This window comes from Pinus tabuliformis, chromosome X (assembly GCF_031772625.1).
Source record: "Pinus tabuliformis cultivar Carrire ecotype Pingquan chromosome X, CPIR1, whole genome shotgun sequence".
In the NCBI taxonomy this organism is placed as follows: domain Eukaryota; kingdom Viridiplantae; phylum Streptophyta; class Pinopsida; order Pinales; family Pinaceae; genus Pinus; species Pinus tabuliformis.
Window position 1 is genome coordinate 588,097,941 of NC_142308.1, and position 26,603 is coordinate 588,124,543.

Below are 26,603 nucleotides of genomic sequence, written 5' to 3' on the forward strand. Positions count from 1 at the left end.
CTCCACATCACCCAACAGGTGACATGTAGTTACTAGCTCATTTATGTGCTCTACTTTCCACTCTCAGATACATCATCCTGTCTTTAAGGGAAGTTATAGATCAATTATTTCCATAATCATAAATAATCTAATCAATTAGATTATAGGTGTAGGACTGAATAAATATGGTAATCAATATCCAATATTATCTTGCAGGCTTATCTCTTTCAACCAAGTGTAGCTTAAGTATTAGATTCCAAACTCCTTTATTTTATTAACAACATAATAATTTACAAATTCACATTTAATATTTATCAGTAATAAAAACACTGATAAATTAGTTTCCAAATATGTTCTCAAAATAAAAACGACATCCGCACTTAACCATATACAAATTTACATTATAAACTCCAAGTGAGGGGATATCACACCTATAGTAACCTTTCCAACATATATTTATCCTTTTCTCAATGCTATAATTCCAATTCAGCTTATGATGGATGTTAATTCCCAGATATTTGTATAAAGGAACCTCCTAGAAGGAGATGTTGTCGTAAATATAAGTATAATATGTGATATTTTTGGACTTAATTATCACAACTTTAATTTTGTTGGTATTTATAGTCATATTATTCTTGGAGCATAAGCCTTGGAGGATTATGATTTGTTTGCCAAGATCGTAATGGCTCCTTGCCAAAATAAAAATATTGTCAGCATAAAGGAGAAGAGTTATGACCATACCAATGAGTGTGGGACCAACACAACCTGCATCTTCCAAACACTCTTATCCCTTATCAATGTATATGCGAAAAAGTGCAGGAGATAAGGGACACCTTTGCTTAACTCCAATATTGCATTTGATTTCTTTTGAAAAATCCTTAATGGCCCTAAGCATGACAATAAAATTATTGAATAACTGATCCAGGTGGATATTGGTGGCCACCCACCTATTCCACTTGGACCTCCACCATTGTTTCTTTCAGTTTTTCAGTTTCCTTATTTGTAGCACAATTTACTATTTTTGGTAGTTTTTCGGGTCCTGAACTTCTGGAGCCGTTTTAAGGCCCTAAATGACGTTTTTTTTGGGAAAATTGGGAGTAACATGGGTCCATGACTCAAGGTTTCTCACTCCTAAGTTGTAGTCCTCGGATAGATCTTTCTAACAAGGTATTGTGCACGTCAAACGAAGATCGTATGCCAAAGTTACGACCCTGGGAAGTTGATGTACCAATTTACCTAAACGGGCCCCATAGTTGGCGCTTCATCTCCTAGGGTTAGGTTTTTGGATGTTTAGGGTTTTCCATTGTTTCTCAACAATAAATAGGCCTTCGAGCCTCATTAATGTAGCGGCCACATATCTTCTCATAGATAAGCTACCATCGCTTGAGCTAGTTTTTTTTCCATTTCTGTTTGTAAGCATATTTCAGTATTTTACATCAATGAAATGAAGTGTTATTTCTGTTGCATCTCTGTATTTATGGTTATATTTGTAATTTGTTGCGTTCATGCTTAAATCCGGATCAGTGGTATCAAAGCGGTCTGCTCTTTCTCTGTTTTTCTTTGCATGTCCCCAACGAGGTTGGGATATAAGGAGTTAGGGCTTGAATTGGTCGAACCTTTGCAAGACCAACCTCGCAAATCCCGACGGCCTCCCATGACAGATGAAAAGAAAGATGAGGGGGCAGGAAATCCTATCAAAATCTTGCTCGAAGAGGCCCTCGAGTGACAAAGGAACGTGATGATGGACAACTTTGCCCAGATCCTTCAGTGGCTACCCAGGGGCGACACATCTACTTCCAGCGACTACTTTGGAAGCACCACACCCTTTAAGGTACAAGTTAACTTTGACATTCCCATATTTGAGGGTCAGATAGATGCAGATGCTGCAGATAAATGGTTAAATATGCTAGAAGGGTATTTTTCTTTTCATGATTTTTCCGGCCAGGAAAAGATTACTTTCGCTCTTCTCAAAGCCGCCCCCCACGTCAAGGACTAGTGGAAAACCTACTGTGAGCAAAAGGATGAAAGTACGACCTCACTGTTTTCAGCCACACCCACTAGGAATTCATTCTGGAATACCATTAAGGAGAAGTACTACCCTGTCAGAAGCTATGAGGATAAATACATAAAGTGGACCACGTTGCGGCAGGGAAGGGACCAAGATGTGCCAAAGTTTACCAATATTTTTCATACCCTTTCGCACAAAGTTGGGTATCAAGGATTCTGAGCTACATTTGGTACTCAAATACCGCGGCTGCCTACACAGGTACATCCAAGACGAGATGGAGTTCTTGGACATCTCCTCGCTCGGCACGGCATATCGATACGCTGTCAAGATCGAGCAAAAGTTTAAACAAAAGAAGTGAGACTTTGGATCTACAATCCGAAGCAAGGGAAAGATGCCCCCAAATCGCTGAACAAAGGAAAAAGGCAAGGCGGGGTGGCCCAGGACAACCCACCAAAGCCACAAGCAAAGAACAACATCACGAAGCCGAAGAAGGACACGGGAAAGTGGTGTGAGTTCCATAAGAGATCCACTCACAACACAAGTGAGTGTCGGGCCAAGCAGTCACTGGTGGCCGAGCTAAAGTCTTCGGAATTAGATGCATGTTTTGACTCTAAGTTAGAACCCAATAAGGGGAATGATAAAGGGACGCAGATTATCGATGCGGAGCCCAACGCCACCATTGCCACCACCAAGATCCAGAAGGAGGAACCTGAATATCCAGAGGAGGAGGAGCGCCTCTTCCACTCCCAGATGTGGGTAAAGGGATCCCCGCTACAGTTCATTGTCGACAGTGGGAGCCAAAATAACCTCATGTCAGTAGAGGTCGTGAAGCGGTTGGGCTTACCGACCACAGCACATCCACAACCGTACACCATTGGGTGGCTTCAACAAGGACGGGATCTTCGGATGATCCAGCAATGTCGCCTTCCATCCAACATAAAGCCCTTCACGGATGAGGTATTGTGTGACATTGCTCCCCTTGATGTTTGTGATGTATTATTAGGCCAACCATACTTGTGGAAGTGACATGTTGTGTATGAGTCAAGGCCTCGTGCCGTTATTGTTACTTTGGGAAATAAGTTGTACAAGATATCGGAGGTAGCACCGCCTACTGCCATCTCTTTGGTTACTGCAAAACAATGCAGTAAGCTGATTTCCAAAACCGGGAAATTTGTTTTCCTAATATACTCCCTTAATGAAAGAAGAAGACAGTGGCCACGACCTCCAGACAGGGCCCCTCTGCACGACAACAACAGACGAACAAGGTCGTGGAGGAGTACGAGGACATCTTCACCTCCCCCGCAAGGGTGCCTCTGCACTGCCAGGTCAAGCACTCCATCGATCTGACCCCAGGGGCACCACTGCCCAATGGACCAATCTTTTGGCGCTATGTTCTGGAGAACGACGAAATCAAGAGGTAGATTCAAGAACTGCTACAAAAACGTCACATCCAACCGAGTTCATTGCCCTGTGGGAGCCCAATCGTGTTGGTACAGAAGAAGGATGGGACTTGGAGACTCTGTATTGACTATCGGGCGTTGAACAAGATCACTGTCCGGAATAGGTACCCAATCCCACGAATTAATGACCTTATGGACCAACTAAAGGGAGCAAAATATTTTAGCAAGATCGACTTGAAGTCAGGATATCACCAGGTACCAATTGAACCCTCCGATGTGTGGAAGACTACCTTCAAAGCCAAGGAGGGCCTTTTCGAATGGTTGGTTATGCCTTTCGGTTTGACGGATGCTCTTGCAACCTTCATGACGCTGATGGATGACATCTTGTGGCCATTCACCAACTCATTTGTAGCGGTATACTTAGATGACATCTTGATCTTCAACCAAAGTTTGGAAGAGCACCTCCATCGCATCCGACAGGTTCTCCAAACACTGCGACAACACAAGCTATGTGCCAATTTGGAGAAATGTACTTTTGGCATGACCCAAGTTCAGTATCTAGGATACATTATTGATGAACGGGGGGTGCATGTGGATCCAGCCAAGATCCAAGTCATTCAGTATTGGCTAGCTCCAACCACTCTGACAGAGCTTTGCAGCTTTCTAGGTCTTGCCAATTTCTACCGCAGGTTCGTGTTGGGATTCTCTCATATCACTTGGCCCTTGAGTCAAGTCACCAAGGGAGGAGCGAAAGCAAAATTCTTTTGGTCTAAATCTCAACAGAAGGCATTCACAGAGTTGAAACATCACCTCTGCTCGGCACCAGTGCTCGCATTACTAGACTTGCAACAACCATTTGAGGTTAAGACAGATGCCCCTGACTATGCTATTGGGGCAATCCTTACTCGACACGGGCATCCAATGGCATATCATAGTGAGACACTTTCAAACATAGTCTAGAAGTATCCCACTTATGACAAAGAGATGTATTCCATTGTGCAGGCCTGCCGACAATTGAAGCATTACATTTTGGGGAAGGAAATGGTCATCCACACAGACCACTAGCCCCTTCAGTTCATACAGATGTAAGGGAAGTTGCATAATGATCGCCATCAGAAGTGGTCCACATACCTGCAACAGTTCCATTTGAATATCAAGTATAAGAAGGGCAACACCAATAATGCAGCAGATTTCCTCAGCCGACCACCGATCATGGCATTAACCACTGTGCTCAACTCTTGTGGGCACGAGACTTTTGATTGGCCATGGCCATTTCTCTACAAAAGTGACCTAGAATTCGGCCACACATACCAGACGCTCTTGGAGGGTTAGCATGTTTTAGATTTTCACCTCCAAGATGCCCTATTATGCCACCTAGGTCACCTTTGTGTTCCTTCAAGCGAGCGTGCCAAGATGATTTGGGGAGCGCACTATAGTCGGGCTGTTGGGCATTTTGGCATTGATAAAATGGTGGTAGTACTGCAAAAGTATTTCTATTGGCCGAATTTTCGACAAGATGTCGAGAAGTACATCAGATCTTGCACTGCCTGCACCATTGCCAAACCAACCATCAAGAAGCAAGGCCCCTATACTCTGCTGCCTACCCCTAGTCGACCTTGGGAATCCATCTCCATGGATTACATGTCGGGCCTTCCTTCTACTAAGCATGGCAACGACTGTGTTTTTGTGGTCGTCGACAGATTCTCGAAGATGACCATTATGGCTGCCTGCAAGAAGAATGTCACAGTAGAAGCCACTGCTAAACTCTTCTTTAAACGAGTGTGGGTACACTTTGGGATCCCACAATCTATCATCTCAGATCGGGACAACAAGTTCCTCAGTGCATTTTGGTCCAGTCTTTGGTCGATAATGGACACCAAGCTCACTAAGTCCATAGCTTCCCATCCCCAAACTGATGGCCAAACAAAGGTCGTCCATAGGATGATCGTACACATTATGCGCATGTACAACTCAAAGCATCCACACACATGGGATGAGAACCTCCCATATGTCCAGCGCAACTATAATCGGGCTCTCCACAACTCGACTGGCCACAACCCCTTTCATGTGGGCTTGGGATTCCAGCCACTATGTCCCATTGATGTGGCCATACCATTTGCAGCTACTCAGGCAGATTCAGCTCATGTCTAGTCCGAAACAGATAAGGCAAACAACTTCATTGAGCACATCCAGCATATCCGCCAACAAGTACATGACATTCTAGAGAAATCAAATGCCAAGTACAAGCAGTGACATGATCAACATTGGGTGCCACACAAGTTTCAAGTGGGCGACAATTTTGGTTGCATTTGCAAAAGGAACACCTTACCGGAGCCTATCGGAAACTCAGACCACTCCGATATGGTCATTATACTATTACCAAGGCTGTGGGAGATAATTCATTTGAGCTCACCATTCCCTCATTCCTTGGCATGCACCCAATGTTCAATGTGGACCGCCTTCGACCATACTTCCCACCATTGCTAGACACATCAGACATTGTAGAACAACTCACACCTACAGAGTTAAATCCAGATTGCATGGAACATGCCACAACTGATCAGATCATGGACACACAGATCAAGAACCCATGACAGCAAATGATCCAACTATATTGAGTAGTCAAAGCAGGCCAACTCCTTCACCAGGGCAAGTGGCTCACGAGGGACCGAGTTCAACAGAAGTTTCCTCATCTCATGGAGGAACTCAATGCAATGGGAACCATTGCTTCCTAAGGGGGGGGGAATGATCTAGGTGGATATTGGTGGCCACCAACCTATTCCACTTGGACCTCCACCATTGTTTCTTTCAGTTTTTTAGTTTCCTTATTTGTAGCACAATTTACTATTTTTGGCAATTTTTTGGGTCCTGAACTTCTGGAGCCGTTTTGAGGCCCTAAACGATGTTTTTTGGGAAAACTGGGAGCAACATGGGTCCATGGATCGATGTTTCTCACTCAAAAGTTGTAGTCCTTGGATAGATCTTTCTAATGAGGTATTGTGCATGTCAAATGAAGATCGTATGCCAAAGTTACGACCCCAAGAAGTTGATGTACCAATTTACCCAAACGAGGCCCATAGTTTGGCGCTTCATCTCCCAGGGTTAGGTTTTTGGATGTTTAGGGCTTTCCATTGTTTCTCAACAATAAATAGGCCTTCGAGCCTCATTGTAAGATAGTTCAGAGGCATGTAGCCGCCACATATCTTCTCAGAGATGAGCTACCATCGCTCGAGCTAGTTTATTTCCATTTATGTTTGTAAGCATATTTCAGTGTTTTACATCAATGAAATGAAGTGTTATTTCTGTTGCATCTTCGTATTTAAGGTTATATCTGTAATTTGTTGTGTTCTTGTTTAAATCCGAATCAATAACCTTGTCACAACAATCCTCAACTCAAGAGGAACCATTATCTCCTCTAGCTTCTTCCATAGTGTTCTAGGATTGGTGTCAAAAGTTTTTCTAAAGTTAACAAAACAATATAAGAGACAAATTTTATTATTGTGGCATTTCTCTGCAATTATCCGAAGAGTAACAAGATGGTCCATGGTTGAATGATGTCTCCTAAACCCATCTTAGCCTTTAGCTCTTTTACCATGGATTTCAAGCCAAAGGCTAATCTTCTTTTCCAAAATAACCTCTTACAATGTGGCTAATCATGACGGTTTTGTAATTTGAAGGAATCATTCTACCCCCACTCTCAAAGATGGACACAATAAGGCTTTGCATTCAAGGACTAGGGAAGTGTTACTTCATTGCGAAATTAAAGAGCTTGTGTATGTGTGGGATGATGATAGATTCTCCCATTTTAAAAAAGTCAGCTTGGTAGCCTTCAATGTCCTTAGCTTTCCAATGAGGGAGTTGCTTAACCCGAAACTCAATGTCTTACAATGAAAATATATCATCATCTATATGAGCATTTAAAATACGAGAATGGATTCTTAGACAACAAGTATTGAAGCTAAAAAAAAATCTTTATATTCCATATTAGGAGGGACACTCATAACAAGTCTTCAATAAATTGCAAGAATATATTCATTATGAATTCAACACGTCACATGTCTAGATTGAACTTAGGTGAAGAGGATAATGACATCTCTCCCAACTACCCAAGTTACATTTAATTGAAAATGCATATGTATGTATCTATGTAGTTATTTATTGATATATTTATTTATTTTGTGACTAGGGGAACCAACAATTGGGTTGGGCTCACACTTGCACATGGCATGGGGTTGATTATGATTGCTACCACTACAAGCTCTAGATGAAACCAAGTGTGCCCCAACAGATGGCTCATGAGCTAAATGAGGGGGATTTGAACTTTGGATCACATAATTTAAATAATACTTCATAACATGCCCATTGCGAATTGAACTGCTATATATCATTTTTTTTATATCTACAAGAATCAACAACTAGGCCAATTTTGTACTTGCATAGCACGGGGTTGATTCCGAGTGTCACCAATATAACCTCTATGTATCCATGTACACCCTTTCATAGACATCAACTAATCAGGGGGATTCAAACTTGGTATCTCATAGTTTTCGTAATGCTTCATAACACAACCATCGCCAATTAAACTGCTCCCTGGAATTCTAGTTATTTATTTTTATTTAATTAAATATTGTGTTATTTACTAGCACAATTATATAAATTAAATGGTTGTTAAACACCAATAGACATTAATTCATGATAATCATCAAAACGCACACTTCATGATGCATCTCACATTGCCAAGATTAAAAAAAATCATAAAATAACTAAATTATAACTTTATTTAAATTATTATTATTAATAATTACAAAAAGAATTAATATATGAGTTAAACACATATACATTTTAAAAAACATTTAACAAGATTCTTAACATTAAAGTTTCACTACTACTTTACCATGAAGATTCTTAATTTGTAAATAGTCTTTGTTATAATACTATGGACCAATACCATGCTTATCAATACCAGATGCCAAAAAAACCATAACGACATTTCTTTTTAATTAATCAATTTAATTAAAAGGGTAAAAAGTGCATAGCCTATGGAGCGTAAAGTAGACGTTGATAGGGTATTTTGTTAAGACACTACATGGTGAAAAGGTCATCGATTCAAAACTCCGTGGGCAAAAATTCAGCCATGTTAAACCTAGGTTGGGTGTGATCCCTATGTGATTTTAAAGACTTACATGCCCTTGGATCCTGGCAAGTTAGACATGCTAGTAATTTCAAAACTCGCATAACCTAACAAACCATAAAAAAAGTAAAAAGCACATAACTACATTAAAAATAATTTTTAATCTCTGATATGTAAATACTATTAAAAATATTCTAAAATATTCCATATATATTTTTAACTATATAAATACTATTAAAAGTATTCCACTTATATATATATAAGTATATATATATTTTTTTTAACCAGGAAAATCGACAATGCTACAGGTGTCAATAAAACGATAAAAATGAATATAAACCACATTGTAATATAAACTTAAATAAAAAGGTGCAGATAAATACTTCTGTTTCTCCAGTTTGGCGCGAAAACCTTGTTTGATTTAATATATGTTATTACATTACCCCCTTCCTGTCAAACACACCGCAACACTGGCAACAATGATGGCCAATATGGATGGAAATGGAGAAGTAGAAGAAATCGTAAAACTCCTGGAAACAGCAAAAGATTTACCGGGGCGGTCAAACGCTTATGGACGGCTTCTGCATATTGGACAATGTTCGGGAGAGGATCCCCAGGCAATCCAATTTCTTCGCCAGCACTTGTGCTCTCTATTGAATTATATTCTCCCTGATATTTCCTCTGAACACGAAGAGATGTAAGATAATGTTATACCCAATCTTGTCTCTCTTTACATAGTTTGGATTTTTTATTTTTTATGTTTTATTGTTACTTTTTTTCATGGGTGCCACTGTACTGGCTGTCTTGGACTGGATAACAGTTAATGAAATCCAGTCAATGTTGATACTTTTTGATTTTAATGTCGGAGAATTTCTGTTTTGCAGAGCTGCCCAGGCATTAAAATCTATGGGATTCATCATTTTCCACCCCACATTGGTTGCTGCTCTTTCTGGTGAGTGAAATTGCTGACATGACGCTGTTTGTACACTAGGCTTTGCACTGTGCTAAGAAAAAACTGTTGTTATAGTCCAATATGAATTTAGCTCCTCCGCCTCCTGTTATTTCCAAGTTAGCTGCATTGACATAGCTTCTGTTATGAAATGATCCCGTTTTCGTCAAATCGGGGAAAGTACAATACAAAAGGGCAAGGCAATGGAGTAAGGGTTTGTATGAGTATGACAGAGCCATTTCTCGTTGGCCCTATTGCCATTACTGCTTCTCCTATCCTATTCGTCATCCTGCTGGCTTTGCTACAAGGCCGGTGGGTGCCTTATATGGCATCCCCTCAGCTTAACTGGGATCTGTTGTTCTGTTAACGGTTGGAGGTGGCAATGGAGTCCTGATGTTTGATAACAACGATCACAATGGTTCCGCCTGAGGCGTCTCAAAAACTCCTCCCAAGGTTTACCATGATTTAATTCAAAATTTCAAGTTCTTTGAGGAAATAGTGAATATCACTGTTACTGGGTATGAAAATGTTGGTATTTCATACCGGGAACGAATGTTGCTTGGTTAATTTGCTGTCAGGGTAGCTGCTAAGGCTATTTTCAGGGTTTGGGTTTGTTATAAGTCACCATATCAGTATAAAAAGAGATATAGAAGTACATTCATACTTTGAGAAAGAGAAAACAATTAATGTAAAGCCTTTTCTAGGGCACTAACATCTTTTTACAATAAAACAAATATGCACAAATGAGATGAAACCTAAGACTAGGTCTCCTTGGTGTATATATATATATATATATATATATATATAAAAGACAAAGGGCACAATGAAAGGGTACAACCATAATGAAAGGTTCTAGCCAACCTACTAATATAATAGTAGAAATGTAATGACTTAATATCTAGGGATTTATATGGGACTTAACATGCTCCTCCCCTTCAAAGAAGTGTTGCCCTCAACAATTGATTAGTTGCAGATGTTTCTGCATGAAGAACTCATCTTCCTATGTTGCCTCTTCTACTTGACGAGGTATTCGGTGATTGCTAGTGTTCCATGGGGATGTGTCCCCTAGGGTGGGGGGTGCACTCCTCATGTTTCCCACGCTCTTGGAATGGGGAGATGCATAGGGAAATGTTTCCCCATGCCCCCCTTTTTGGCAAAACTTGGAGAAATGTTGTGGGGGGGAGCATTTCCCCAATGTGGGGGATTAGTTGTAGACGTTTTGCATGAAGAACTCATCTTCCCATGTTGCCTCTTTTACTAGTAGGTTCTTCCACTTGATGAGGTACTTAGTGATTGCTAGTGTTCCATGGGGACGTGTCCCCTATGGGCGGGGGGCACGCTCTTCATGTTTCCCATGCTCCTAGGATGGGGGGATGCCTAGGGAAACGTTTCCCCATGCCCCTCATTTTGGCAAAACTTGACTAAATGTGGGGGGAAGCATCTCCCCAATGTGGGGGATGCATTTTCCCAAAAGGGGTGCTTGTGGGCGCCCTCCTCAAAAAAGAGGGCTTCTAGGTGACCCCCCAAAAATTTTACCTAAAACAATAATATGAGTGGGGAAGCCTAAATATTCTTACTTAAATTTATAACATTACCATTAATTGTTTCAAGATGCTTGAGAGTGGTTCCAACCTCATTGGATTTTTTTTGTTTTTGGTTTTTTTGTTAATGTGGTTCACGGACGTTGAGTGGCTGCTACATCCATGTAGATCAACCCGACTAAACTAGCAAGGCCTAACCCCAAGGGCGTCGAGGAGATTTGATCCTGTGACCTCTTGATAGGCGAGGTAATTAGCAACAAGAACTCGACCAACCGAGCTATCCCTTGGGGCTTGACCTCATTGGATTTCATATGGAGAGAGTATAATTTTAAATCCCACTCAAAATCCAATGGGCTTAACAACTTTTAGGATTTCAGGATTAGGGGGATTGCAACGTTTCCATTGGATTCTATTGTGTATAAGACTAGAATTTAATCAAGAGCATCAAAACCTTTATGTACCTCGATGTTGGTGGTATTGATTGTTGAACTCCTCTATCATGACCCTAGTAAAAATGTACCCATCAGTTAAACAAAATCTCAATTTGACATGTTAAGCTTTTTCAATCTTGCTTCAATGCTTAGAGGGTGATATTGATGATGGGGATCCCAATATAGACAACGATTTTGATGATATATGGGTATTTGTTGTAGCATGATTTTTTTTGAACTATAGAGGCCATTTAGAGACCCTTTGTTGATGTATTTTTGGTTCAAAGATGGATTGCACTTGGTGCTATTTTGGTTATATGCACCCTTGCTATATATATGAGAAACTTTGCATAATTTTGTATAATGGTTTGGATTCATATGGATGGATATATTTTTTATGTATTTTTTTCAAAATTTGAATATTTGTGTTTTTTAGTTGACCGATTTATGTAATTCTTTTATTTTATTTTATTCGTTGGTTTCAGAATTTGAATATTTATGTATTTTTTGATCAACTAGTTTTTCGGTTCGATTTTTTTCCCATTCTCAATTTTGGGGCCAATCGATTTGATGATCGACCTGGTTTTGATAACATTGGTCTTGTTGTCGCCCAAATTGTACAAGCTAGATGCGACAATGATCGACTTGGTTTTGATAACATTGGTCTTGTTATCGCCCAAACTGTACAAGCTAGATGCGACAACGCTCAGGATAGGGGCTGTCACTCTGATCCCCGCCCTATCCTTTCTAGTTGTTTCCCTCCAATAGGCTATGGGGGGCAGTCCCTATTAAATGTGAAGATGAAAGACTTGTTGGCAACCAACAAATCCGGGAGACACAACTGAATGACCTAGCAATTTGGTTAATGTAGTAAGTTAAAGATTAGATTAGATTTATCTTGAAAGACCAGTGCCTTAATGGAGTCAAATACTTGCTTTAAATTGCTTATCAAGTAACCAAATGAACAATTGCTGCGTTAGGATGCTTCACTATTCTAAATGAGATGTAAATCCTAAGAATCTAAGTGAGATGCAGAGTCTTGGTTTATTATAAATTATATGCCTATTTAAGTGAATCTTTCCTCTCAACTGTTTTGAAGCAAATCTCTAGAATAGGTTGTGAGAGAGAATCTTTCCTTGAGTTCTAACCACCCGATGCCTCCGACGCTGTAGTGATTGTGGCTCTGACGACTGCAAGGTCACTGTGTTAACCACTAAAGAGGTTCTAGACTTCAAAAGCTAGATGAGAAAGGTGGTACTATGTCTCTATCAACCAAGCTTATGTTTTGAAGTAAGTTAATTAATGCAAAACTAGGCCTAAGATGCAAGTGCAAAATATGGGTGATTTATCTTAAGGTGAGATTGTTGAAAGTTCTTAAGTACTTAGAGACAAATGATGATTTTCAACTTGAAGCAATGAAGTACTTAAACAATGAATAAATGACAATTTTCACCACAGGAGAAAGTGCTCAAAATAAATGGTGCCAAAAAATGTTGCCAATATAACTAATAGATAATTGCTAATTAAAATGACAAGATCAATGCCTCCCTCAACAATTAGATAAGGATCTTTATGCATGATTAACAAATCACCAATATGCCAATTAGATACACAAAGAAAATTGAATTCCTTATGAACACAATTTTGATTTGCTTCAGGAATCCTCTTATCACAATTATGATTAGACTTGATTAAGCAAGTTGTAAATCCACAAGAGAAATTTATTTCCACGATATGAATGAAGTGCAATGAATTCACTTGTCCAAAAACCAATTATAGCAATGAGAAACAAGAGCATTAATCCACAATGTATTCTTAGAACAATTAGCCAATTGCATCAAACACTTATCAATCCAATTAGAGCACTTGTGTTTGTTAATGCTATGGGAGATATGCTTGTGCAAGAATGTAAATGGATGCCAATGATGCAAAATGGAGCAGCAAGGAAACCAATGATTGTAGTAGCAAGAAAAACACTCAGTTCCACTAGAAAACACATTTTGAAGATGTACAAAATGTAAGGAAAGATTGCCAAATGAAACTAGATGACCTTCAACACTTTTTTCCACCACTGTAATTTATATATCAGGCCTTAAATTATTATGACAACCTTCAATAAATGACAAGAAAAGATGTAACAGGAATATGTGTTAGGAAATATGTGCCAATGTTTGATGAACTATGGATTGCGTGTACTCAAGAAGAATCAAGGCTCATATCAAGAGGAAAGATTCAGAGATTCAAAGAAGGGAACTCTCACGCATACGCAGCACGTGTCAAGAAGGGTGGAGGAAGAAAGAAGTTTGGCTTTCAAAGAAGAAATGGAGGAAGAAGAAATGAACGAAGAAGACCTGAAGAAAGAAGACCTGCCCTTGAAGGAAAGAGAGATATGTCAAAAGTACAGTGCCATCAATGTCACAAATTTCGTCACTTTAGACACGACTGTCTTGAAAGATCAAATGATAGAAAGAGAAAAAAGAAAGCAGCATGTCTCCGCAACAAATTTTGAAGAACTTTCAAAAAGTCCTAAGAATGAAAATCTAGGTAATAAAGAATTCTTCTATCTCTACTCTTATTGGTTCTGTTGTAGATAGTGAAGGCTTGTGGCTAGTAGATAGTGGAGCCTCAAGGCACATTACGGGAGATAGAGACAACCTCACAAGTTTGATTGAAGGAAGATTATCACAAAAGGTGGGACTTGGAGATAACAATTATGCAGTCAAAGGCATTGGGAAGACATCCATTGAGCTGGAATCAGGTGATAATGTTCATCTGCAACATATTATATGCGCCAGGTTTGAGGAAGAATTTGGTCTGTATTTCATACTTGGAAGATAAAGGAGATAAAGTAGCATTTGCTGATGGAAAAGTTCTTGTTTGGCCTATTACCCACCACCTGTGGGTAGTATATATAGGAGAATTTTTTTCTCTTAGATGGTCCTCAGCCAACATCCAACAACGCCCCTTGAAGCCTCCATATAGCTCGATGTGCCATTTTCTCTGCCACTTGAGCCAGCCATGTGGTCCCTCATCCATTTGTTATGAATGCACGTTTGAAGGTGGGCCTTCCAACCCCAAAGGTATGACTTGTCATTGGTATAATTGAGTAGTTTTCTTTAATTGTCGTGGGCACTTTTGGACATAAATTGGTGGGGGGATTCAGCGGAAAGAGTGGGTTAGGTTTGTATTATTGTCTCCATTACCCGATTTCGTGGTTACCCTTGTATCCTAGTCCTGTGGGATCTCCTTTACTGGCCATTATCTTTAGGGTTGGCACTACATGGGAAATCTCAATTTGGTTGCATGGTCCCGCCTCCCGATACCACCTACATTACTCCCTCTCCACTTATTTGAGCCCCATTCATCTCTTTTCCCATCCAGGTCCACATAGGGTTAGCCTCCCTCTCCCTTTGTCCAACACCTTGGGTCGAGCCTGGAATGATGCCCTAGAGGTTGATGCAGCTAAAAAGAAAGTAAAAAGCATAATTTGGCCACTCTCAATAGGAAATGTACCACAAAATGCAAAAGATGGCCGGGACATACAAATTTAGCATGTGGGCAAAAGCCGAACATGAGCTCTACCCCTTATCCATGGCCATCACCCTAGTTCCTATGGGCCCTAGATGAGCCCCCTCCATCATTAAGGAACCCATGATTGTCCCAACCCCTAGTGGGCAATGAATTGCCCCACCTCAAGGGGGTATCCACTGCTACATATTACACATCATGCTCTCCATCCCTTGGAGCCCTGAGCAGTTATAAAGAAAAATCAATCAAAGGCAAAAGGCATATGAAGAAGGGTGGAAAAACAAAGGCCGGGGTAACTCATGTACCATGATTTGCTCCCTCCTACACTCATATACCCAGGTGTGGGATTCCCTTGTTATAGCTACCCAGTGTACCTTGACATGTGGTCTCGATGTTTCGCTTGATCCCCACTCCATTTCATCATTATATCATGTGCCACCTACTTCTTAAAGGATGTATTATGGACATGCCACCCCCTTTAGAGGTTGAAACCACCTAATAGGGTCTTTGGTTAACCCCCTTTGAGCTTGGAGACACTTGTACTTGCCAAAGCTCACTATGGAAGGGCATGCCACCATGAAATGCCTCATTGATCCCATAACTTGTAAGCATTATTACTTGATTATCCTGATGATTTGTTGTATTGGAGGGCAAGGGGATGCATTGGATCTTATGTAGGATTGCAAGTGGTTCTTCATTTAGGGCTTGGTCTCCCTATACAAGATCCTAGCCCTTTAGAGGGTCACATTGGCACTTGTAGGGTGAGTGTTGAGAGACATGGGCCTCCACCATAGTAGATATCACTTCATGGATCCCCAACAATGTTCATTGATTGTTCGTGTTCTACCTTTTGGATGAGGATGATGCGCTTGGTCCACCATGCCCAGCCAGATTCACAGTTGCTCCATACACTTGGTAGATGTTTCAGGATGCCTCCTACTGTAGAATGATGGTTTATGTCATCACTCCAGCCCTTACAGATGGTAGCATCGAATGTGCTCTAGCCATGAAAATTGGTGGAGAGGTTAAAGCACATGAGATCTCCAAGACCTAGCAATGGTTTGGGCAAATTCTAATTGGTTTGGGAGATATTAAAATAATTAATATTTCTAATGGAGTTCCTAAGTCTAAACTTAGGAAAAATAAAATATTAATGGGTATTAATATAAAACTGGGTTAGAAGGTTCCAAAAGTCATGGATCAAGCTAAATTTAATCATAGCCGTTGATTAGAGATTTAATCTCGGCCGTTGAAGGACCAATAGGAAAAATATAAGAGGAGGCTTGAGGGTCAGTTGGAGAACGCACTAGAGTGATCAATCATTCATTTTGCTACATTGGGGTTGCTAAGTAAAGTTGAATCATTGATCAGCAGCGAGGGGCAGTGAGTACTGGACAAAGAGGTAGAGATAGTGCCAAGAGACCAGCGCAGAAGGAGAGAGCAAGAGGCAACAGCCAGTTCAGGCCACACAGAGCTCAGAAGAGACAACGCCGAGGCCAGAGGGACTGCGCCATCCACACAGAGGTTGCAGGAGTGATGCATAGGGTCCCAGAGGCTGCGTAGTGCCTCAGAGGGCTGACACAGAGGCCAGAAGGGCCAGCGCAAAGCTTCAAAGACGCTGGAGAGTCGGTTAGGCACCCAGTTGTACACAAGGAAATGTTGCATAATAATAAACCCTCAGAATAGCTGCATCGGTTTTCCTGCATTGGGTTTTTCGGGGACATTTGTCCAAAAATAGAGGTGTCGCTTGTGTGTTTGTTTTCTTTCAGCTGATGATCTGTAGATGTTGTGACTGTATTGTGTTTATTTTGGTATTTAGATGTTTAAAATAACTTGTTCAGAATTTACAAGTAGAAGAAATAAATTGGCATAATACATTTTAATTTTCTAACGGATAGACTTAGAAAATTCAACACCTTGGCACTTGTTGGGTGAGCGTTGAGAGCCATGGGCCTCCACCTGAGTAGATATCACTTCATGGATCCCCAACGATGTTCATTGATTACCTGTGTTCCACCTTTTGGATGAGGATGATGCGCTTGGTCCACCATGCCCAACCAGATTCACAATTGCTCCATACACTTTGTAGATGTTCCATGATGTCTCCTGTTGCAGATGGATGGTTTATATCATCACTCCAACCCTTACAGATGGTCTATAGGCAGATTTGATTAGTGTTGATAATATCGGTATCGGGAAAATATCGGTGAGGGTCCAAAAAATATCTTATCGGCGATATCGACAAGCATAAAAAATGCATAATATATTCAATTTTTTTTTTTTTTTTTTTTTTTTTTTAATTTTTTTTTTAATTTTTATTATTTATTTATTTATTTTGTCTTCAGATTTTTAAACATATAAAGCAATAACAACATGAAATAAACACATTAGCACATAAATATGAAGAAAACACTGATATATATGATGTCAAATAGAAATGATACATCAAAGGCGATACCAAATCTTGTTGATCCCTGATAATTGTCCATTCAAGGACTCAAATTTGGAGAACCAATACAAAATAACATCACATATATAAAAGTATCTCATCATCATGAGTTATATGTAGCACAACAAATAAAACTAGCAGTTATCTATCTGAAATCATTGCCCTCTCCCCCTTTTACGGGAAAACATGATGGGCTGTTTGCCAGGCCTGCCCCTAGTAGTAGGAGGCCCTGACCCTGCCTCTGCACCTAATGTCAAATAATGAGTGCTAGGTATGGGGCTATGCTCTCTTATATCTATAGCAGATGGTGTTGATGCTGATGCTCCCGCAGTGTCCTCCTCCTCCTCCTCTGAGTGTTGCTGCTCCTCTGACTCTGAGTCCTCCTCTTGCTGCCCCTGCTCTAATGGATCATCTGCCACTGGCTCTAACCATGAAGGTGACTCCTCCAAGAGGGGCTCCTCAGACTCCACCCTCCACGGAGACAATACATCAATATTGTCTAAGCTAAGTCACATGACATGAGGACACGAGACACGGAGGACATGTAAATACGAGTATTCAATACGAAACACAACGACCTGGAAACAAGACACGGGGGACACGTTTTATATATATATATATACCAAAATATAGTTTTTTATCCATATTAAATTGCAGGTTGCAGCTTATCTAATCAAATTAAAATATAATTACTTCTCAAAATTCATAGTTCACTTTAAAAAAATAAATAGAATCAAAATTTACTATTTAGAAATTAGAATGTGATATGCTTGGTCTTGATTCTTGAATATTCAATGTTCATTGTTCATGTACAACTTACAAGCACATAAGAAAATAACTAAAGTCTAATCCTATTGATTTCCTCTGCCCCTCTTGCGAGAAAATGCCACAGCTTTCCCTTTCCCTCTAGATGTAGATGATGGTGCTGGTGGAGTTGGCAGTGGAGTTTGCTATGCTCTAGAAGCTGAAGAACTAGAAGTAGGAGCTATAGGAGGTAGACCACGTCCTCTACTAGTGGCAGGGGTAGCCTGGGCAGGTGGTGTCACCTGGAAACATTACAATCTCCCAATCCTGAAATCCTAAAAAACTGATAAGTCTGCTGCATTTTGAATGAAATCTAAAATTCTACTTTCTCCATATGAAATCCAATGAGGGCGGAACCACTCTCAAACATCCCGAGTCATTTCATGGTAATGTTAAAAATTTAAGTAAAAGGATGAAAATGAAGATTAAGGAGAATGTCACTTTTACTTTAAGAAGTTAACATTACCATGAATAACATATCAATACTAGGGCCTAGAACGCTCAAACCCTCCTTGGCAGCAACCACATAGCTCTCCCCTTCCTTCTCCAGCAATCAGAAATGAAAATGATATGAAAAAAAACCAAAATCGGATTTTTATAGGCCGTGCAGAATTTTTTTACAGTCACCGGGCGATATTTTCGATTGTCGCGCGATATTTTCCGAAATATCGGCGATATTTCGGAAATCGCGCGATATTTTCAAAAGCCGAAAATATCGCGATATTTTGTCGGCGATATATCGGCTCGCCGAAAATATCGCGATATTTCCGAATATCGCCGATGTCTCGGCGATATTATCAACACTGGATTTGATTCATTTGTAGACCGATGAGGATGTCCTTGTGCTCCCACGCCCACTTTGGAGCACCATAGGTTCTTCATTTGATTACAAGGGGCCAACCCCTTGTCCATTATGCTTGGAGTCCTTTTCTTCATTATGGCACCCCTTGAACTTCATCAGGCCTCCTCAAAGGCCCAACGACTCACTTTGTTGATCATTTGACTCTCTTGAGAGGCTTTTCTTTACGTTATTGAACTATTTGGTGGGCTTGTCGCCAAAAGTTTTGTTATTTTGCACATTATTTTATTTTAGGGGCTAAATTAGGCCTAATTAGCAAAATCAAATTCATTAGGAAGTGTATAAATAGATGAGAGGTGATTCATTCCTCTCATCATCACTTGGATTGGATCATTCCCTTTTGTGAGATTTTCGCTATTCTTTTTGGAGGACGAAATTGGATGGATGGATGAATTTTGTTGTTTGGATCTCTTCATTTTTGTCTTGGAGATTCTATATTGGCATATGATGATGATTGGATATATTTGTTCTCACATGTAAGTGCTATTTTAATACTATTTTATCATTTTCTTATGTCACATGCATGTTGTTGGGGAATTTTGCTATACTAGGCTGAAATTTGCTACTTTTCTTGTGTGAAAGGATGGAAAGTTGTCTTTTATTAGCATTGCATCATGTCATGGGCCATGTTTGAATAAGTGAATCTAGAGATATTTCATTGAAATTTTATCTTGATAAGTCATCACATATTGCACATCGAAGTATAAAGACCTTGAAGCAATTATCCCATGCCCTAATTGCCATGCAAAATTGTTCTAGAGGCCTCCTTGATGAAGTGAAACCATCCCAAACATTGAAATCTTCTTGACTCCATTTCTCCAAAAGGACTAGTCACTGGTCCTCCATAGGTGATCACCATAAAGCTTACCTTTTATCACCTCTCCCTCTTTCTTTTAAGCCTAGCCTCCATAGGGGACATAGGGCATCACATTTCTCACAAATTGGCCATCAAAAAAATTCGATCTTCTTGCATCTACTGCACTATTGTGTTTCTTAGAAGTCCTCCAAATTTGAAGCCATTCCGATGGTGGGATCTTGAGATATTTCAAGCCCTAGCTTTGAGACTGATTCTTGCCCTTTGATTCCCTTGGCTAGTGACCTCAGTGAGATCATTGTACTAAGATTGTTGAAAACTCTTCCTTTGATCTCCTTCTCTTCCTCAATTAGGTCAAGCATACCCTTAATTGTTCAACTCCACCCCCTTGACCTAATTGTGGGTCCACTTGCTCACGTGTGGTCCCGCAACCGCTTAAAGATAATTTCATGAAAACCACCTGGACTCCAAGTTTTCACAAGGATTTCTTGGACTAGGCCGTTCCATTACAAGTCCTATGTGCAAACCTTAGCCCTTGAAATCCCTTTGGCCCTTCTTAGAGAGCCTTACACCTTGCTTTTCAAGCAAGAAAAGCATAATTTGAGTCTCTCTTGTGAATAGGCCTTTAGGAATCACTCTTTCTCCCTTTATTGACTCATTTATTTAGTGATTCCCTTCATACCGTGTCTCCTCCCATCGGTGAAAGTCCGTAAAGAGTAGGGAGCTTTAGCTGAGGTGACAGTGAGCTATTGCTCCATCGTTGCCCTTGACCCAACAGTTGTCCCTCTAGGATCCCCTTCTAGGACTCTTGCTAGTTTGAGCGTTAACATGGCCTATTGTCGCTCAAAATGTATAGGCACCGCGACAACGACTTAGGTCGAGGGCTGTCACCTTGATCCCCAACCTCTCCGTTTAAGCTATCTCTCAACAACAGACTATGGGGGGTAGACCCTATGGAAATGAGATGAAGAAGGACTAGTTGGGAACCAACGAATCCAGGAGACACAATTAAGTGGCCAAGTACTTTTTTTTCCCTTGAGGAAAAATTGTAATCTCCATTAATATTTGAAAATTACATGTTGTAGATGCTTGAAGAAGCATACGCTGTAGGATGGGGCGACTCACCCTTCAGTTATACAAAGTACAAAAAACCCCGTAGGGAGTGCTGATAATAAGTGCTTAATTACATGTCAAAATATAATATAGACAATATAGTGTTCAGTAAGAATATGTACAAGTGAAGATCAAAATAATCAAGTAAAACAGGCCCTCACGGCCTCTATGATCTGATGTCAATATACGGCCGATGATAGTATTGGTAATGTTCCATGTCCTGTTGCTCCTGAATCAACCATGTACCTCAAGGCTGGACCGCAACCTCCTTGGAAAGCTAGTCGGAAATCTGGTTACGCTCCGTATAGATATGATGACATACAATGGTGTCAAATTGGGCCCTTAAATGAAGTGCATCATCCAATATATGTCTCAAAGTATACGCGTGATAATTAGATATACTGTTGAACCAATTTATAATGATCTTGGAGTCACTATAAATTAAGTGGCCAAGTACTTGTTTAAATCTAGTAAGATTTTAAGGGTTCGATTAGATTTATAAACTTTGAAAACAGTGCCTTATGGAGTCAATACTCTTGCTTTACAAATTTAAGACTAAGTACTGGATGGACAATTGCTGCTTTGATGGGTAACTATCTTATATGCGATGCAATTCCTAGGACTTATGTGAAATGCAGGAATCTTGGTTGATTTTACTTAAATGTCTAGTCTAAGTATGACCCTTTGATTTTTATCTATATTGAGCCTAAACTCTATAGTAAATGGTAGAGAGAAGTCAAGGTGAAGCACACAAGAATGTGATTAACAATCCCTCTCCTTGAAATCTAACATACCCGGTGCCTTCGGCGCTATAGAGACTGTGGCTCTGACGACCGCAAGGTTGCCGTTTTAGATACTAAAAAGGATAGACTTTTTAAGAGAAGATGCAAAGGTGTTGCTATCTCTCTATCAACCAAGCTTATGCTTGGAGGTAAGTTTTGATATGCAAGACTAGCCTAGGATGCAAAATGCAAGGTGAGATTAGTGGATGATTAATGAAGCGAGATTGTTAAAGCCTCGAAGCACTTAGATTACTATTTAATCTGAGTTATACGCTAAGTACTTAAACAAAGATTCAATGGATAATCCCAATCACAAAGATAAATGCCAATCTTGTAAAGTGCCAACAAAGTAAAATAAATGACTGAAATGCACAATTTGCCACCAATTCACAATAGAAATCTCAATGTAAAATGCTAATGACAATTGCTTGAAATTCCAAAACTAGTTATCCAAGAGATGTTCAAATAGCCCAAGTATTCAATTAGATCCAAACCAATCAACAATCTTTAGATTTTCGATTGTCATGCAATTAGAGTGAATTTCTTTCAATGCCAATTAGTTCAAAGAGAATTAGACTTCAACAAAGTTACCATTCACTAATCAAATAACGAGAATATCTTAGTAGACAAATACCATTAGTTTCTTAAATCTAATTATTGAACCCAAATATGTTTTGTGTGAATTCTCAAGAGAAAGTATTCAAACTTAGATTTTAATGCCAAAACCTTGCTGAAATGAATAATGTGAATAGTCACCTCTACAATGAGCCCAAAACAAATATTATACTTATGACAACAGTGAGATTAAGATGCCAAACTAGTGCCAAATATGTCAAACAATTCTGAATCAGTGAGCTAACAACACTGATATTTCAGAGATATTATTTAGGACACTAGTAAGATATCAAATGCCAAATGTGTTACAATCTTAAATTAATTATTTCCTTGAATAAACGAAGACGAGGACGCAATTTATTGCTATGATCAGACTTCAGAAAGCTAAATACAGTCAATTCAAATTGTAGTTTTAAGCCAAGTTATATCTATGCAATGTGTTTAATTGATGTTGTTGTTATGGTGTTATTTACCTTGATATATTAGAGAATGAAGGAATAAGGTTTTAGAAGTGAAACCTGAGGCCCTAAGCCTTGAGGAAATTCGCCCAAATTCTTCCAGAGATGAGCAATCTGAAAACACAAACCTTGACCCAAATTCACTGCCAATTTCGTCGATGCACCCACTCAGAAATTATCTTCTCTCCCACAATTCAGATCTGAATGCCAAAACTTTCTTTAACTCGATTTTTTTTTGAAAATTTTACCACAGTGAGGAAAAATTTGTGACAATGGCTTCAAATTTCGTGACATCATTTAATCTAACAAAAAAGTTATGGTTTCAAGGCCTAGAGGCCACGTCAATGAAATGAGAAGGGGCTGTGGCAATGTGACAAAGTTTGGAAGGGCAGCGTAAGGTTTGGAAAGGCTACTACAAGGAGTGGATAGTAAAGACTCGGACAAGGTTGTGGTGAGGGTTTGAGCAGTTGTGGAAGGAAAATAGGCCAAGGGAAAGGATCTGCGGGAAAGAAAATGGAAGAGCGGAGGTAAGGCAGGGAGATATGAGGCAACGGAGGTGAGGGAAGAGGGAGGAAGGGCTGCGGATGAAGAAGGGAGGAGCCGAGAGGGAAACAAAGGAGGGATAAGGGTTGAATGAAGGCTGAGCGGAGGGTTTTATGAGGGTGCCGTGACGAAAAAAGGCAGAGGGAGGCTGCCTGGAGGCTACGACAGGGAGAAAAGTCGAGGTAAGGGCTACGTGGAGGAAGAATATGACAGCGTGAGGGCAACCATGATAGGGAAATGGCAGCGGAAGGATGCGGGCTTGGATAGGGGTGCTGAGGAGGGTTTGAGGGTTGTTTCTGGCTCCAAAAAATAATTTTTTAACCTCAGAAACTTCTACCCAACAATTAATTTTTTACTCCAGATTGATGTATTTTTGCCTTCAATCGATCTCAGAAATTAATGAAACCCCAAATCTGAATTTTCACTGAATGATCTCATCGTTTATCCTTGTAAACAATATTTGAGAGAAGATCTTGCCCTCCAGGTCCTAGACCTGTCTCAAAACTCCAAAATTTCCTTGAAGAATTTCAAATCTCCCCCTGCACAAAAAAAAAAAGAAAAAAAGAAAAAAAAAGAAAAAAGCCCAAGATAAAATATATATGCAAATCCCCAATGTTAGAAAATTAAAACAAAATTACTTGAAATCTATATAATTAAAATATAGATCTACTAGATTTGAGGAGTATGAGTCCAACTTCTCTCCCAGATCTGTAGATATAAGCTCTTTCTAGCCAGATCTCTTTAATGAGTATAGTTATAAAGTTAAATAATTTTTTAAAATGAGGCACTTGCCCAGAAAACTTTGCAAGAGGCAATTTCGTTAGATAGATCCTAGGGTTTCAATCAGGAAGGCTCTTCAGATTTTATACTCTAGGAGTTGGCTGGTCCAATTGAGAACTTCTCTTAACGTCCAAGTTTTTTGAATACAAATGATTTCTGCGGACTCAAGATCAAGCTATCAGATCGATAGAGATATAAATAACAATGTAATCTTAAAGAATTATAGATATTTGCTAATTCAATTAAATTAAAATGCTATTTGAGATTCAATAACCTATGCAAGATACCTGTGCAATAAGTTATTCAATGAAGGCTAATAATCAACAGCTTATACAAATATTATTCAGCAGAACATTAAGAACAATATTACCATAAGAAGCAGAAAATGAACACCATCATCAATGAAAACTCCAAGGACTTTGCGTTATTATTATTCGAGAAAAGATTACAAGAGAGCTTCAAGAGCAAGTGCACAACTCAAAGATTAGATCTTTTGTGAGACAAATGATCTCTAAATTATAGATAAATTTTCCAAACGACTAGTTGGCTTGATCTCTGTCAAAGTTATTTCGATCGTTGATAAAGATTTGATATTTTTTTAATCTCTATCGTTGAAATATTTATTTTTTGAAGAATTTTTGAATTTTATCTTTTAATTCATTTTTAATTAGCTCAAAATTAATTATTTTGAGCTAATTTCCTCAAAAAATTGACTAACTTAACCACCAAGGCCCAAGGGTTCAATTTTTTTTGAAATTTTCAATATTTTCTTCGTGGTGGACCTCCAAAAATTAATTTCTCTAGAACCCACGAATTTTTTGTTTTGGAGAATTTATTTTTCCTAAGACTTAATTTTGACTCAACTTAATTAAATTTATAGTTTAATATTTTTAATTTATTTTTGTCAAAAAATTAATTAATTGACACATGAGGGGATTAATAATTTTTTCCAACTCTCTAATATTTTAGCACCATAGCTGAAATATTATTTACATAAGATAATTACATTTCAATCTTCAAAGGGGGAAAACCTATTCGTTATAGACCCTCAATTATTTTACCCAATTCTGTGATTCAATATGATTTAATAGACTAAGTGATTTATAATAAAATAATTTAGCCAACTAGCTAAAATTATTACCAAATCACTTTTATAAAAACTCGATAAAAAACGCTAGGATTCACCTAAGATCTTGGCGATAAAATCCATCCTAGCTTTGGGGTGAGGCTGGAGGGAAAAACTTTGCCGATCATTTGTGTTTAGAAACTTAGATGAATCTGTGAGACGAAAAACCTCATAGAATGAAAATCTTCATCAAAATAATAGGTTTACCTAGGTTGTTACAAACATTATGGTTTTACTAAGATCATTTACATTATAAACTGGCAGAATGGGTTTGCAACTTTGACAAACTGTGGACTGATGATGAATCATGGATAATCTGAACATTGGAACATGATGAAATCCCTTTTTCAGAAAAAGGGGTGACCTGATATAGGGTAGTTGACATGGAGTGGTCAACATGGCCCAAAGACTCTAGTATAGATTCCGCTAGAGTAATTGGAGTTCGTGAAGGAAGGTTGTATAGACTTTTGAAACAACCTACTTAAGCACTTGTCCATAATGATATTAATCGATGCGAACTTTGGCATATAAGATATGCTCACCTTCATAATAAAGCTTTGCCAACCTTAAAGCAGATAGTTGCAGGTGTCCCAGATTTGCAAGAAGAACATGAAGGAGTATGTAAAGGATGTGTGCTTGGAAAGAATGTTAAGAAGCCTTTTCCAAGCAATGAAAGTAGATCCAAGGAAATTTTGGACCTAGTTATTCTAATGTATGTGGTCCAATTCCAGTGAAGTCTCTTGGAGGCTCTTTGTACTATGTAACCTTTATTAATGATTTCTCTCGCAAGACGTGGATCAACTTCATGAAGATGAAGGATGAAGTCTTTGAAAAATTCCAGGAATTCAAGGTTAAAGTCGAAAACTTGAAGGGAAAGCAGATCAAGATTCTGAGGACTGATAATGGAGGAGAATATACTTCCAAGGAACTCGTTGCCTTTTGTAAAGAAGCTAGGATAAGAGGGAGTTGATAGTCCTTTACAATCCACAACAAAATGGAGTTGCTGAAAGAAATAATAGATCCATCGTCAAGGCAAGGATGCACGGCCAAGACTTGTTTATGTTTCTATGGAGTGAAGCATCCATTGCAACTGTCTACATTCGAGATAGAAGTCCTTATCAAATTTTGGGAGACAAGACTCCTGAAGAAGCATTCACTGGATAGAAACCTCAGGTTGGTCATCTGAGAATATTTGGTTGTCCTGTTTATATTCATGTTCCAAAAGATAAGAGAAGGAAGCTAGAGCCTTTTGGAAAGATAGGAATATTCGTTGGATATAGTGAGTCATCAAAG

At 39.3% G+C, this 26,603-nt stretch overlaps 1 protein-coding gene across 1 annotated transcript in view; it reads left to right on the forward strand.

Moving 5' to 3' along the window:
• The first annotated feature begins 8,927 nt into the window (after window positions 1-8,927).
• LOC149141390 (uncharacterized) overlaps window positions 8,928-26,603 on the forward strand; it is a 63,581-nt gene continuing 45,905 nt past the window's right edge. Inside the window, exons 1-2 of the mRNA XM_089448953.1 lie at window positions 8,928-9,215; window positions 9,403-9,470. Of these exons, the coding sequence (XP_089305079.1) occupies window positions 8,947-9,215; window positions 9,403-9,470 (337 nt within the window). The 5' untranslated portion in view covers window positions 8,928-8,946. The remainder of the gene's footprint in view (window positions 9,216-9,402; window positions 9,471-26,603) is intronic.